This window comes from Lissotriton vulgaris, chromosome 3_1, assembly GCF_964263255.1.
Source record: "Lissotriton vulgaris chromosome 3_1, aLisVul1.2, whole genome shotgun sequence".
Classification (NCBI taxonomy): Eukaryota; Metazoa; Chordata; class Amphibia; order Caudata; family Salamandridae; genus Lissotriton; species Lissotriton vulgaris.
The window spans coordinates 1,721,692,308-1,721,708,398 of NC_141689.1; the positions used below are offsets into that span (position 1 = coordinate 1,721,692,308).

General features: G+C 43.8%; 1 protein-coding gene across 1 annotated transcript in view; it reads right to left on the reverse strand.

Annotated features, from left to right (window-relative positions):
- The window catches only part of LOC147728368 (bifunctional heparan sulfate N-deacetylase/N-sulfotransferase 3), a 554,824-nt gene that overhangs the window by 75,709 nt on the left and 463,024 nt on the right, over positions 1–16,091 (reverse strand). The window contains exons 10-11 of the mRNA XM_086963275.1: positions 13,927–14,101; positions 8,930–9,100 (exon numbers count right to left, since the gene is read on the reverse strand). Coding sequence (XP_086819401.1) covers positions 8,930–9,100; positions 13,927–14,101 — 346 coding nt within the window. The remainder of the gene's footprint in view (positions 1–8,929; positions 9,101–13,926; positions 14,102–16,091) is intronic.

Consider the following 16,091-nt stretch of genomic DNA (forward strand, 5'->3'; position numbering starts at 1 on the left):
TTGCTCAAAACAACGTGTTTCCCATACAGAATGAATTTCAAGAGGGTGTATATTTATTATGGATAAGAAGTGATCAATATTTTAAGGGAGCAACTTTTGTGCACAGGACCTCTCAGCAGCTGTTTATGTTTTTTTAACACTGGAGCTTTAGACACATCCTGTAAGACAAGACTGGGGCTAGGGTGCAGGGTTAGAACACCTATTTATTTGCTGATAAATTAAAGTTTATGTATATTGGTTGGACCAGCTTGACACCTAAACCTCTGACCTTTGATATTTCACTAGGTTGCAGCTTGTCTCCTTGTTTATGCCTGATATCCAAGTTGAGAATATTTGTGGCCTTTGGTCCTCTGGTTGCCAGACCAGGTTTATTAATTAGAAGACTATTTCATAATCTTGATACTTGCGGTCCAGAATACCCTAAAATCTAACGCAGATAGAGACGTTCATCAGGCATTGGTGCTCCTTGATTTGTCGGCTGCGTTCGACACGGTTGACTATTATATTCTTGTCAACCGTGTCGAGCAGGCCGGCCTCAGGGGCCCTGCTTTGAGCTGGCTGAAGTCTTTCATCTCCGAACATACTCAATCTGTTAGATTGGGGACATTTACAGCCCCAAAAACCGTTTCTACCTGTGGAGTCCTTCAGGGATCATTTTTCTCCCTGTTACTATTTAATTTGTAGTTATGCCCTTTACTGCACTCTCTGAAAAATCACAAAGTTACGATTTTTAACTATGCAGATGACTTGCAACTTGTTTTTTTATTGAACTCCCCTGACGCTGTGACAGAATTTCAGGAAACTATGACCCATATCCAGAGATGGATGAATCTGAACCACCTCAAACTTAACCCTGGCAAGACAGAACTTGTCTTGCCCAGGAAAAGTGAAATTAGTTGGGGACCCCATTTCTGGCCATCTGACATGGGAATTCCACCTACCAAATCCCACACAGTTAAGAGTTTAGGGGTGACTCTCAGTGAGGATCTATCGCTTAAAGATCAGATAGGGACGGTAGTTTCATTCAGTTTCTTTCAATTGAGAAAGATAAAGAAAATTGCCCACCTCTTAACTCATTCCGCTTTGATTCAAGTACCTATTGCCTTAGTTTTATCTCGGCTTGACTTTTCAAATAGTTGGTACCTAGGTCTTCCAGCAGGTCAGCTAAAGAGATTACAGTATGTCCAGAACCAGGCAGCCAGGCTCATTTGTAAGCAACCTAAATGGCAATCCATTAGGCCAGGATTAGAAAATCTTCACTGGCTGCCGGTAGCCCAGATAGTTGCATTCAAAGCCGGCTGCATTATTTTTAAAGCCTTGCAGGGCAAGGGTCCCAAATTCATAAGGAATTTGGTATGCAAATATATCCCTTCACGTAACCTTCGCTCGGCCCACCAAGATCAGCTAATGGTCCCCTTATTTAAGAAAGAACGTCAGGGTGGTAGTTGTTTCCACTACCTTGCCGCCTCCTTATGGAACTCCTTGCCAATGCCTTTAAGACAGTGTGACGGTCTTCTTACCTTCAGACAGGCCTTTAAAACATGGCTTTTTAGGCAGGCTATCCTTAAATAAGTGCGAAATGTACCTTTGAGTGTTATGCTGTGTTCCCAAAAAAACTTCGATAGCGCCATGAAGCCCAAGGGCGTACGTGCGCTGAATAAATAAAATTTAACATAACATAACAATCTTTCTTCAGTGCCGCATTCTGGAATTTCCACACTACAGATTATTAGAAGCATCTTTAGTTACTTGCATTTTGCTAAATAAACAAAAGTGTTTCATTTAAAACATTCTTGGAGTCTATTCTTTATTCCCTTCCTTCCCTGTTTTCAAATTCCTGCTGGCTTATTCCTTCTTTATACACATTTTTCTGCTTGCTCTCAATTGACCTGATTCACAAAGACTGTTGTGAAAGTGTGACCTACTCCTGTGGCACTCCTGACGTAATAATTTCACTAGTAAGCAAAAGTACTCCTGGCTTATTCCTGGTTTATATTTGGAATTGATGAGTACACACGTAAGTAAGTGCAACACGTCTGTGAATTGAGTCAAAGGGCTTTTATAACATGTGTTTTATGCTATGGATAACCCAAAGGCAATACACCTAGTTGTGTCTAAAGACTTGTACCAAATAAAACACATGGTTGGCACAATTGACCGTCAGGAAATACTTATTGCATATCTGTGTATGATCCTGTTGTGGGTGTTACATTTTTTATTGTTTAACTCCTTGTTATTACAGTTGCTATATTCTTACAACTCTCCCCACCACATACCTAACAGGAAGCCTTCCACTATTTCCACACAACTAATAGGTGCCACAAGGTGACCTTTTGTTTATCTCTGTGAGGATACCAATGCAGTAGCGTTATATATTATATGTATAAAAGTGTTTGACCTCTCTCTCCCTTAGTATCCCCGGACAATTTCTTATAGCAGGAAATTAAACTTTAGACAGGACTATTTAGGCAGCTTATTAGGTGAAGGTGTACACTTAAAATCTGTCAAATGCATTCACCTATTTCATGTGAAGGATAGCTATTTACTCTTTCATCCTATTCTTGTAAAGACAAGAGTATGCACTATGGCAAAATGCAAAATAATTATTTCCCTGATTGAATAAAAACCATATACATTAAATATTTTTTTGAAAGCCTGTATTTTTTGCAAATTCATGTCTAATTAATTGATACTTCGACACACTATTTGAAGTACTTACACACACTGAAGTTCGAAAATAACACAGTACATAATATCTAGCTTGAGCCGCTTAAGGGCCTCAACACTTTCATCACTAATCTTTTAATTTTTCCCTTCAGAAACCAAAAGTAGTATTTTACCTCCTGATTTTGTCACAAAACTGTGAACACTTGTGTTAGAAAGTCATCCTTTTGGCCTGTTCACCTCCATGTTTTGCTGAATAATACTGGTGGTAACTGACTCTTACTGTACCCTGGGCTCTGCTAACCGGGCTATTGGCCAGTGCTATGTTATGATAACAAGCATTGGCATAGCCACTAGGTCTCGCATTTGGGACCTTATAAGTGTTTAGCCATGCAACAGTTGGTGTTGTTGCGCCAAGGATATTCTGCTGCATAACTAAATACTTATAGGGTCCAAAAAGCAAGGCCTATTGGCTATGCCAATGCTTGTTTTTTCTCTTTTGCTGTTTTGTTTAAGTTGCCAGATCTACAATAGCTGGACATGGTTTTTGTTAACAGTCCTTTGCATCAAATGAACTTGTTTTCATTGCTCTGCATGTTGTTTCCATCTGGTTGTAGGAAGCAGTCATTCCCGGGGGTGTAGGAGCTGCCTAGCTGTGAGCATGCAGCGAACTTTGCAAATGAGAAAAAGCCTGGTGCAGGCGCAATTTGCAAGTGTGGAGTGAGTGAGCTCCAGGCAGCATGACTTACTCACACAGGAGTTCATGCACTGCACCTGCATACTCAGCATGGTTTTAAGGAAACTCGACCCACTCCCTCCCAAGCATCAAACACATATTTACCAAGAAACTCTGAGAAGAGCATGCCTGCTGCACTGACGGCTGGTGGTGTGTCTGCCTGGTGAAAGTGTGCACTAACAGCTGGTGGTATGTGTGCCTGGTGAAAGCGTGCACTGACGGCTGGTGATGTGTGTGCCTGGTGGAAGCGTGCACTTACAGCTGGTGGTGTGTGTTCCTGGTGGAAGCGTGCACTGACAGCTGGTAGTGTGTGTGCCTTGTGGAAGCGTGCACTGATGGCTGGTGGTGTGTGTGCCTGGTGAAAGCATGCACCGACGGCTGGTAGTGTGTGTGCCTGGCGAAAGCGTGCACTGACGGCTGGTGGTGTGCACCTGGTTGAAGCGTGCACTGACGGCTGGTGGTGTGTGTGCCTAGTGAAAGCGTGCACTGACGGCTGGTGGTGTGTGCCTGGTGTAAGCGTGCACCGACGGCTGGTGGTGTGTGTGCCTGGTGGAAGCGTGCACTGACAGCTGGTGGTGAGTGTGCCTGGTGGAAGCATGCACTGATGGCTGATGATGTGTGCCTGGTGGAAGTGGGCACTGACAGCTGGTGGGGTGTGTGCCTGGTGGAAGCGTGCACTGATGGCTGGTGGTGTGTGCCCGGTGGAAGTGTGCTCTGACGGTTGGTGATCTGTGTGCCTGGTGGAAGCGTGCACTTACGGCTGGTGGTGTGTGTGCCTGGTGGAAGTGAGCACTGACAGCTGGTGTTGTGTGTGCCTGGTGGAAGTGTGCACTGATGGCTGGTGGTGTGTGTGCCTGGTGGAAGCGTGCATTGACGGCTGGTGGTGTGTGTGCCTGGTGAAAACGGGCCCTGACAGCTGGAGGTGTGTGTGCCTGGTGGAAGCGTGCATTGATGGCTGGTGGTGTGTGTGCCTGGTGGAAGCATGCACTGACGACTGGTGGTGTGTGTGCCTGGTGGAAGTGTGCACTGATGGCTGGTGATCTGTGCACGCTGGTGGAAGCGTGCACTAACGGCTGGTGGTGTGTGTGCCTGGTGGAAGCAGACACTGACGGATGGTGTTGTGTGTGCCTGGTGGAAGCGTGCACTGACGGCTGGTGGTGTGTGTGCCTGGTGGAAGCATGCACTGACAGCTGGTGTTGTGTGTGTCTGGTGGAAGTGTGCACTGACGGCTGGTGATCTGTGTGCCTGGTGGAAGTGTGCACTGACAGCTGGTGGTGTGTGTGCCTGATGGAAGCGTGCACTGACGGCTGGTGCTGTGTGTGCCTGGTGAAAGCGTGCACTGACGGCTGGTGGTGTGTGCCTGGTGGAAGCGTGCACTGACGGCTGGTGGTGTGTGCGTCTGGTGGAAGCGTGCACTGACGGCTGGTGATGTGTGCCTGGTGGAAGCGGACACTGATGGCTGGTGGTGTGTGTGCCTGGTGGAAGCATGCACTGACGGCTGGTGGTGTGTGCGTCTGGTGGAAGCGTGCACTGACGGCTGGTGATGTGTGCCTGTTGGAAGCGGACACTAACGTCTGGTGGTGCGTGTGCCTGGTGGAAGCATGCACTGACGGCTGGTGGTGTGTGCCTGGTGGAAGTGTGCACTGACGGCTGGTAATCTGTGTGCCTGGTGGAAGCGTGCACTGATGGCTGGTGGTGTGTGTGCCTGTTGGAAGCGGGCACTGATGGCTGGTGTTGTGTGTGTCTGGTGGAAGTGTGCACTGACGGCTGGTGGTGTGTGTGCCTGGTGGAAGCGTGCACTGACGGCTGGTGGTGTGTGTGCCTGGTGGAAACGGGCCCTGCCGGATGGAGGTGTGTGTGCCTGGTGGAAGCGTGCATTGATGGCTGGTGGTGTGTGTGCCTGGAGGAAGCATGCACTGACTGCTAGTGGTGTGTGTGCCTGGTGGAAGTGTGCACTGACAGCTGGTGATCTGTGCGCCTGGTTGAAGCGTGCACTGACGGCTGGTGGTGTGTGTGCCTGGTGGAAGCAGACACTGACGGATGGTGGTGTGTGTGCCTGGTGGAAGCGTGCACTGACGGCTGGTGGTGTGTGTGCCTGGTGGAAGCATGCACTGACAGCTGGTGGTGTGTGTGCCTGGTGGAAGCGTGCACTGACGGCTGGTGGTGTGTGTGCCTGTTGAAAGCTTGCACTGACGACTGATGATGTGTGTGCCTGGTTAAAGCAGGAGCATTCACAGTGATAAAAGACACAAACGAAACTGACTAAGAGGGAGGGGGAGAAGGGAGGGGGGACTGCAAGCAGAGGAGCATTTACAGGGATAGAAGACACAAATAAAACTGACGAAGGGGAGGGGAAGATGGGGGGGTGCAAGAAGAGGAGCATTCACAGAGATAGAAGACACAAATGAAACTGACGAAGAGGGAGGGGGAGAAGGGAGGGGGAGTGCGAGCAGAGGAGCATTCACAGAATAGAAGGCACAAATGAAACTGACGAAGAGGGAGGAGGAGAAGGGAGGGGAGTGCAGGGCAGCAGAGGAGCATGGTTCACAGCCATAGAAGACACAAATGAAGCTGACCAGGAGGGAGGGGGGAAAGGGAGGGGGTAGTGGAAGCAGAGGAGCCTGATTACAGCAATAAAAACAGAGATGGCAGCTGTGCACGTGCACGCGCTCGTGAACGCCAGCTGGAGGCCAGCAAAAGCCTTTGGTGGCACTTTTAAAAGCCACTTACTAAATGTCTCGAAGAGACAGAGCATGCGCTATCTCAGGCGAGACCTTAAAAAGGTACATGTAATAGGGTACACATACAATTGGCAATGACAGACCCAATAAGTACCTAGTAGATAATAGGGCCAGGGGTTGCAATCCACCTATATATCCCTAGTAAATAATAGGGCATGGAGATTTCGAGGACCAGCATAGTTTCTGTACTTGCATGTGTGCACTGGTGTGTGCTTGCTGTCCTGTTAAAGGCAGTCCTGCCTTGCAGCCTGCCTCTAAAAGTAAATTCTCACAATGTGTATTGACAGACCCTATAAGAGGCTACCATATAATAGGACTAGGGGGTTCAAACTACCTATAAGTCCCTGGTATATAATAGGACATGGAAGTTTAGAGGCCCAGAAGATTTTCTGCACTTGCATGTGTGCACTGCTGAGTGCCTGCTGTCATTTTAAAGGCAGCCTCGCTTTGCAGACTGAATTTAAAAGTAAACTGTATGCACATTTGACTTTGATGGTGTGGGCACTTTAAAAGTAATAAATGACCTTATATTTTTACATATTAGGCACCCCAAGGTCTCCCCTAGTTGTCCCAGTGGTGAGGCCATGCAACCATAGACAGGGTCCTTCTACAAGATGTTTTATATACCTTGGTGAGGGAAAAACTGCCCATTTAATTTTTCCCCATTGTAGGTACTTAGCTCTATAGGCTAACATTGCAATCGTTCATGTAAGTATAACCATTGCTAGGAAAGAAGTCAAACAAATCCTTCAAGAACTTAAACAATTGGTACTGATGAATTCAACAACTTGCCACTGTTGAATTTGTCATAACTAGTACAGAACACAAGTTATAAGACGTTTTTGTCTATGAGCCAAAACCCAGCTTTCTAGCAGTCTCCCCTGATTGGTCAGCGCTAACAGACTTAGCCAGGCTGTTTTGATCAGAAGATAAGTGGCCAATTTGGAGCAGAGGTTATCTGATGGTGGAAGTTCTGCAGTAGCCAGCTCTTTCTCCTCAGAAGAGAATTCATCCATGTAGGATTTTGGAAGTGCAGTGCTTTGTGGGACAAGATGAAGCCACACTTAGGAGGAAGTTATCATGCTTTTCGGTGGCACCCAGCTTCTCATTGGACAGAGAGGCCCTCTGCTTGTCACCCCAGAAGACTGAATAAATATTTGAGAGCTGCATTGTCTCTCAGATCTGCTGCCTGAAACTACAAGGAGAAGAAGGACTGCCCTGCTCAAATCTGGATTTGAACCCAAAGGCCTGCACACAGACCGATTGCACATGTGGCAGATTCTGGTACTTCAGCCCCGCGGACTGTACCTTGCTTCAAGAAGGATTAAGGTGTGGACTCCTTGCAAGCTACAGGTTAACAGAGCCCACCTGCATTATCTCCACCAAGAGTCTCTATCCTGGAGTTTGTCCAGTGGACTTCAAAGGGTTTTGCAATGAGCATTGTGGTAATTGTAGTCCATACATCCTGCAGGCCATCTAGGAGATTCTATACATTTGGATCGGTGTTTAGGACACTTAAAACCTACAAGGATACCTTCCGGAAGCACCTACTGAAGTTTCGAGAACTTTTGTGGAAAAGCTCCAGGAGGTGACCGACCTGATGTAGGGAGTCAACCCGACTACATTCCACCGCAACTCAGCCAGGATTTCAAGTTCGTCCAGCTCAAAGCTGCAGAGCTCCAGACTTTCAGGATTTCACCGGGGCATTGTAAAAAGTCAAGCCAGCAAACCCTCACTGAATTCGGTCTGCTGTGGAGGGCCGATCGACGCCAGAAGAAAAAGCTCCCAAAAAGTTTCAAAGTGTGAAGGTAAAATTTTGACCAAGGCTCGTGATTAGTGTATCCGACCAGGGCTCCATTGTGGTCAGCCTCAGCTTTCATTTTGTCCCGGTCAAGCATGTCCAGATGTCCCACAGTGGCGCTATAGGCTTTTAAGCACTAGAAAGTGTTAATTCTTTAAAAACTCATATATCCGGGTCCCTACATTGATTTTTTGTCATTTTGGTGTCTATTTGTTCATAACAATATAACATAGTTTTATAAATTTACTTTTTTGGGTTATGTGTTTTAAAATGCTTTTTCTCCTCTCTCCTAAGTTAGGCCTGACTGCTCGCTGACAGCTACCAAGGGGTGAGCAAGGGACTAATTTATTGGCCCTATTATTAGTGGTAGGTGGTAGGTGCATACTTACCACTACCAACAACCAACTTTCCAACAACTTGCATAAGCTATATGTGCATAGGAAGAAAGTAATCACAAAGAGAAGCCAAATTCCTGTATCTGACATCAGGAGTCCTGTCATTGGTTGAGCTGTGAATTTATTCCTACACCATATCTTGTTTGAAGGGCAGTTATTTCTGTGTTGCACAGTTGACATATTCACAAGAGAACATTTTTTGCCCTTCGCAATCATAAATGCCTGGTTGTAAGCACATAACAATATTCAAAAAAGGAAAATGTAATATTGCAGTGAAGGAATCCTTCACCACACATATGTAGACCATACATAAATCATATTGTTTGCATGTGCAATTATGTAGCTTTTATAAAGAATATATTGATTTGTAGATGTACTTCAGAGTAGCAAAATACTTCTGAACTATAAAGAATAACCTTGATAGATCACTTGCACGATGGGAACAACATACCAATCCATCTGTGCTACAATTCTAAGTACAGAAGTGAAGGGTCAGTCTAGCTGAAGTTTCCTCTGCTGTAATATATGCCTTTGCATTAGCCCTGATTTTAGACAGATTATTTAAAAACAACTTAATTTTGTTTCTCATTACCTGCCCAGAAGGGAAGTATGTTAGCCATCGTTCTATGTGAGCAGCATACCAGCCGGGCACCAGGCATCTCTTTTGTAGACTTTTTAACTCTGAAGGAGCGTGATGGCTGGCTGTTATCACTTCGTAGAAAGTGAACTTGAGAGCAGCGGGGTCCTCATGCGATCGCTGGTGCTGCAAGAAAAGAGGTGTTCTGTTGCTATTTCTTGCATGGAAATTGAGATACAAGTGAGAAAGCACCCACTTAAGTTGTGTATTTCTGAATCTCTAAATTGCATGCACTAAAGAGGGCCAGGAAATCTGTTAACATCAAAGATGGCGGATGGAATAAGAAGAAATCCAGTAGTTAGTGTGTCAGAAAGAAGACAGTATTTTCTGAACTTTTAATGAAAATAGCACTATTTTGAGTCAACATGAAGTCCTTTTCCTAGCATGAATAGTTATCAAGCCATAATTTAGGATTCAAAGATCATTTGAGATGCCGAGCAGTTTCTTTTTTTATACATTGGCCATCTTTATAGGAAAATGTAGGATTCAAAAATCATTTGTGATGCCGAACGGTATTTTTTTTAATGAATTGACAATCTTTATAACAAAATGTGATCACAGTTTAAAAGAAGGAAAGAGGTAAGGCCCACAGGCATTAACAGTGTTATGAGAGGTGATGGGGAAGAATTTTTCCACCAAACACAAGCAAAGAATTGAATTGAATTGGGCAGTACAGTGAGTGTAGGAAAGAACCACAGTCCATGAATGTCATTTTATGAAAAAAATGAATTGCCTGGTTTTGCACTATTTTGTTACTTATATAATAAAATGCAACAGACAGATTTTGTCCATGCCGTAGTTCCATTGGTGAAAACATGACACACATCCTAACCACCTTATTACAAAAACAATAGATCCGATGTCACTTGTAATAAGGTGATGGGATATCCAGCACATGTTCATGGAGTAGTCGTCTGCCAAACTCTAAACCAGGCTTTATGTATGTAAACACAGAAAAATATTGTGAAATCGGTTTTCTTCATATATTGCTGTGGTGTTGTAATTTAGAGGAGATTCCTTTTGCTCTCTTTTCGATCACACGAGGAACAAACATGGTTACAAGGAATTAGGCCTGTTTTTATTTTAAAAACAGCCACGTTTCTGAACTCCATTCACTGTAAAAAAAAAAAAAAAACTACTCTTTACCCACAGTAGTCTTTCTTCAAGATATTAAAATAGGCTATCTCCAAGTGACTGAGGAGTAAGAAACGTTTGATTTCTGAGTGCCTCACTGATGAAGTACATATCTGCCAACTCACATGGTGCCACCGTGTGTCACACGATTTGGCTCCCTTCACACGATCACCCAATGAGGAGCTGAAATCATACACTGGCAGTGAGAACGAGCTGAAAACCGCTGTATACAGTGGAATTCAGCTCGTTTTCAGAGGCTGTAAGCAGCCGACGCCCACTAAAAGGTGTAAAAACACCCCATGACGTCACCGACAGCCTGGATGACCATTTTTTTTTTTTTATTGGGAGGGGTCTTGTTGAGGGGCAGAGTGCCTCTTGAATAGTTCTCTGCACCAGACCCCGCCCCTCCAAGTCCCCCCACCCCCCCCCCCCCTCCCCCTCAACAGAGTGAAGAGATTTTGTAAATTGGCAGGTATGGATTTAGGATGCGATTAGCTATTATAACATAGTCGATTAAGTACACGTTAACATTTTTAAAGAAACATGATGAAGGGAAAATGGAAATAAATGGATTTACTTAGTCCAGTGAAAGTGAGTAACTGTTAATATCAGTTCCTAGGGAATTCAAAGGACGCCAGCCGGAAAAGGTAAATAAGTAAAATGCAATAACAAAGTATGTCTAATGGATTTCCCCAGTGGGACCTTGGCCAAAAGATTTCCCTCTCATGAGTGCACGTGGTTAATCCTGTAGAACAATTTTACTGTTAGGGCCAGATTACAAGTTCTGTTCAGATTCCAGGCGTTTGGAATTTCCAACACAGTATGATATCTCGGCAAAGAGTTCCTATGATTCCAAATTAAACACAGAACTGTGCGACCCTTCTTTTCCTGCTGGAATTCTGCATGGAATTTCCGATTTCTTGGGAATTATTTCAGATATTTACTACTGCTGGTAGCACATTGCGAATGTCTGTGAGGGCTCCTGTGTGGGATCCGGAAAAGTGCCCTGACTGAGGGTTTGGCAGGGTTTTGTGAATGGCACTGGATGTTGAGCATTCTGAAAGCAATTTTCCATCCAGAATTTCTGGCGGGTAAAATCAGGTCCAGTGTTTCTGTGCCTGGAATATCCATGTGCAGCCCCGGAGAAAATTCCTCCACAATATGGGTAATCGGGCCATAACATTTTTGGGGGGAGCAAAAAACTAGCAGGATGGGCCTAAAAACTTCATCCAGTACAAGCTCCACAAAGCTCGTGAGATAGCAGGCTAGGTTGTCACAGCAAAAAAGAGGAACCAGGCAGGAAAATCCGCACGTGGTCAAAGCACCTTTCAGGGGTAAATGCTGGATGCAACAGCTTTGTATGGTTTTGCTGATTTTTCTTCCTTGCTTCTCATTTTGTGGAAGTCAGGTTTACTCTCACTAACTGTCATGGGCTGCAGTGTGTGGGGCCAATGATCTTGGATGGACTGGTGAGAAAATTACAGTCAGCATTTCTTCAGACGACGAGTGCTGCACATCAGGCAGGGATCTCAGTCAAAGTCTCTCACTTGTCAAGTATACAGGCATGCAGAAGGATAAGATAAATGGTAACAGACTCTCAAGTTTTTAAGAGTGTTTGTGGCAATTCCAACTCTATTCTCCTTGGGAATCCTGAGCTTTCAGTTCACATAAGCACCCAAGAACTTGAGGGCGTAAACAACAGAGAGGCAGACACAGCAGCAGGCAGAGCTCCCCTCCGGTTATGTGCTGTATTAGGTAGCAAGCCGCTTCATCCCTGTAAGTAATGCTGAGTCCAAGATGGACACGGGCACCGTGAAGAACACGTCTTTTCTTCTTCTTTCTCTAGTAATCAGGAAATTCTTTAGGATCCAGAATTGCCACCAGGTATGTGAATTATTTTATGATTGTATATGTTTTTTTGGAAGAAAGAGTTCTGCTGGTCTTCCTCGGTCACCTCCACTAAAAGGGGAACACGAAATGGCTTGGAGACTAGGGAGTGGTCCTCAGAAAAGCATGAAACCACGAGGGCACCTCTAGATCATTTCAGGCATAAACAATTCCCACTTGGGTAATGATAGCAAGGGCAGGGCCATGATGGTTAATTCGCTGTGGCCAATCCATGAACCCATCCAATCACGTTTAAAACAGGCACAGCAAAGTGTATGAGAGCTGTTAGAGCCAGATGAATATTCATCTAATTCGAGTAGATTGATTAATTGACTCTACGCAACCTACAAAAGAGTTGGCAGTTTTATAAATAACATTAATTACATTAAAGTTCATTAAACTTGATAAATCTGCTGCCAAATATAGCTACAAATCCTTCTGTAAAGAGGGTAGCTGTAGATCTGTTGATCCTAAAGAGAGCACTGTAATATCCTTTTTATGACCACCTTACACAATTCACAGATTATCGTTTAAATATTTTGGAATGGGGCAGCCTCTGTATATAGTTGTCCGACTATGAAATCCACAGAAGGTGGCTGTGTGTACTCAATGCCAAATGAGAGGATCAATAATTGTGATAGTTATGATGGTCTTCAAAACGTTGTACACCTGAAACAATATTCAAGACAATATCTGACAATTATAACTATTCAAACACAATACTTACTACAAACTTCTTCAAACATGGCACAGATTGAGCCATTTTGACCCTCAATATGCTTTCAGAGTGTGTGTGGCAAGGATGAACTCTTCTCAATTCCTCAGACTTTGGTTAGGTTTTGCCAGGACTTAAATGTCCTATAAATACAACTTGAAAACATCTCTGAACCCTTTTTGGTAAGCCAACTGGTATACATGTCAATGAAGTCTTTTATAAGTTACAGAATTCCTTAAAAATTAAGGGGTATATTTACAAGAAGCTTGCGCCGCGGTGGCGTCATTTTGTGTGACACAGTGGTGGTGCTGTCATTGCTTCATATTTACACAGTGATGCATGTAGGCTTATGCGTCACTTTTCGTCAGCCTGCGCTGTTTTTTTCCTTCATCAGAATCGGCAGTGCCACGTTAGTTTTGATATATGCAAGGTAGGAGTTCCCACCTAAAATCCCCCATAAAACTGATGCAGTAGTATTTATGGCTTTTTCCCAGTATGATGCATCTTTGGGAGGCAGACCGCTGAGCTTGAGATGAGTCAAAATTCTGATGCCTCTAAAACCCAGGCAGAGGAATGACGCATTGACTGTTTCCGAGGAATTTGACCAGCTGAAGCGACTTGAAACAGTGTAATCTGCAATCAGGTCACATGCCATCAACAGGTAAGTGCACACATAAGGTAGGTAACACAGTAAATCACACATTACACACCATTATTACTTATGTTACACATGCGTAGGAATAGTGTTACACATAAATGCACTATGACCACTTGTATGTTTGACATCCAGGACCAACGTAATAGTGTGGAAGGTGAGTTTTTCACGTTTTGACACACTATTACATTGCTCCCCATACAGTAGGCTACTTGTGTCAATCAAAATGGATGCATCGCCTCTGTTTTTTGATGCATTGCTGTAGTTGAGTCTGTTTCTTGACCAACTACAGCAATGCGCCACTTTTCGGTTGGATGGCTTGCGGCATCATTTCCATGAATAAGTCAAACTTTCTGATGCATTCTTGGGACCTTGCACCATGAAGCCCCATACTGTAAACATGGCGTATCCATGGGGCGTAAGGATTTTTCATGCAGGTGCAAGAAATGTTGATACATTGCTGCTTTGTCGCAGCAATGCATCCTTTCTTGTAAATATGCTGCTAATTGTCATTCATTGACCTGAGAGGTTATGACTTGTGGCTGTGTGTATAAGTCTTACTTGGTACCAGGAGTAGGCGCGATCCGATGGGTCAATGAGGATGGTGATGACCTTTGCCTTTGGTATGAGAGCTGCTACTCGCTTTGGAGCATCTTCTGAATGGAAATAGTTGGCGCTCTTCTCAAACAGGAAGTCAGTGGTAACATTTGAAGGAATGGGAAAGAAATCCATGTACCTGGAATGAGACATTATTTTGCAAACCTTTAAATCATATACTTGTAAACCACGTATATTTTTGTTGCAGTTAATATATAGCTCTTAACTTCCACACTGGCAGCATCCAACACATTGGGTGGTGTGCTATATTGACCAGAACAGGAGGGGTACACATCCTCCTCTAAAGTCTAAATATGATATGCCAGTGTCACTCACTAATTAATTGGATACAGAAATGTTAAATACTTCAGTGAATAAAGACTCCACATACAGGGCCACACTCTGGTCTCTCTTGTCACGTTAATGTAGCGGAACCCGGCATGGACCATCTCTCTGGCTTATAATAAGATAATTAATCTTGACATATTTATCGAGATCAACACCAAAGCCATTCATATATCCGTTTTAGACAGAGTGCATTGTAATCATTAAGAGGAACATTCATTTAAACTTTTACATATCACTCTGGTAGCCCTCAAACACATTGGAGTTAGGCTTTGCAATTGTCTGATGTTCCTGTCACTGTAATCGAGACTGACCCTGGATTGTAGAGGGTTTCTCTCTTGCCCTAGGGCTTTGAACAAGGATGATGTCAGCGGGTGTGATGGGGTAAACCCTCCTGACTCCATCAAACTTTCAAGAAGGACATATTGCCTAGGTGGAAAACTGTGGCTTCTCGCCTCACTGTGTGCTAGGTTTGTGGCAGTGCCCTCCATCTGGATCTGGACATGGAAAAGGGTTTCACGCGTGTCCTTTCTCTCGCACACTCACCAAAAAAGGAAGTTGTCTTTCTCGCAGATTTAGAGTGTTTAAATGCCTATGCAATCTAAATAGGGAGGATGGGACAGCCTCTATTTTTAGATGGGTGTCAACTCAGACACACTCTAAATCAGGCTTGGCCTCCAGACATGTTCTCACGCTCAACTTAAAGAAGAAGAGTAACCATTTTATTGATTTGTTGGTCAGATTTTTCAAGTTCTACATGCCAGAAATAAAAACAGATGCTATTTCAATGTTTATTTTACTTTACCTGAGATACTACTGTCTTTATTCACCTTTATTATCTGTGTCCTTCTAACAAGAAGCTATGCACATCTAGCCACACATTTATGCCTAGGAATTGTCAAACCACACAGAAAAATTGGTCATATTGAGTAATCTCTGAGCATTTAACTACAACTGGATTTTCTAAAATGGTGATCGCCAAGGACCCAAATCAGTTAAAGTGAAAGAAAAGAAGTTGGTTGGTAATTAGTATTTTAGAAGTGGCACTTATATAAATTGTGTGTGTTACACGCAATGCCAGAGGGTTGTGGGGTAGAAACAGTGGCTTTCTGCACCACCACAAACAGTTTCTTATTATAATTAGGGCTACTGGAATTATGCAATAGAGCAGCGATTTTCCATAAATATAGATTTGCTGCATTTACCACATAATTTAACTTTTGCTGCATAATCTGTAGATTTTAACAAAAAAAAATAGTTCTAGCTCAAATGTTTTCAAAGTTACTAAAAATGTAGCAGCACATTTTGCCACACATGGTAAGGCCCTTTGGACAGTCAACTTTCTGTTGCTTATTGCTATAGTTGGGTATTACACTGGTAGCAATGAGGTGTAACCAATAATCAGGCAGTGTTGCCAACTTTAACACGCATTTGCAATGCAATAGGTCTTGCAGTTGTGAGAGTTTGAGCTATTGGCATTGTAAATGGCAATGCCTTTTATTTATGTGTTAGTTTTCAAAACATAATTAAAAGGCATTATTGTTTACAATGCTGTGAATCTGTTGCTTTGTAGACAAATAAAGGCCAAATACTTTGGTATAACATGGATGTACAGAACTTATCAACACACATATATTAAAAATGCACTTATAGGTGTGACATGTGTTATGCTCGTTACACATTGCGGCGATGGAGTAAGGGTGATGCAGTGAGGGTTATAGTGTGGGTTAAAAGGTGAATAGACACTCGTGGGTGAGAGAGCGCCGGCAGCCGGAGGGAGAATA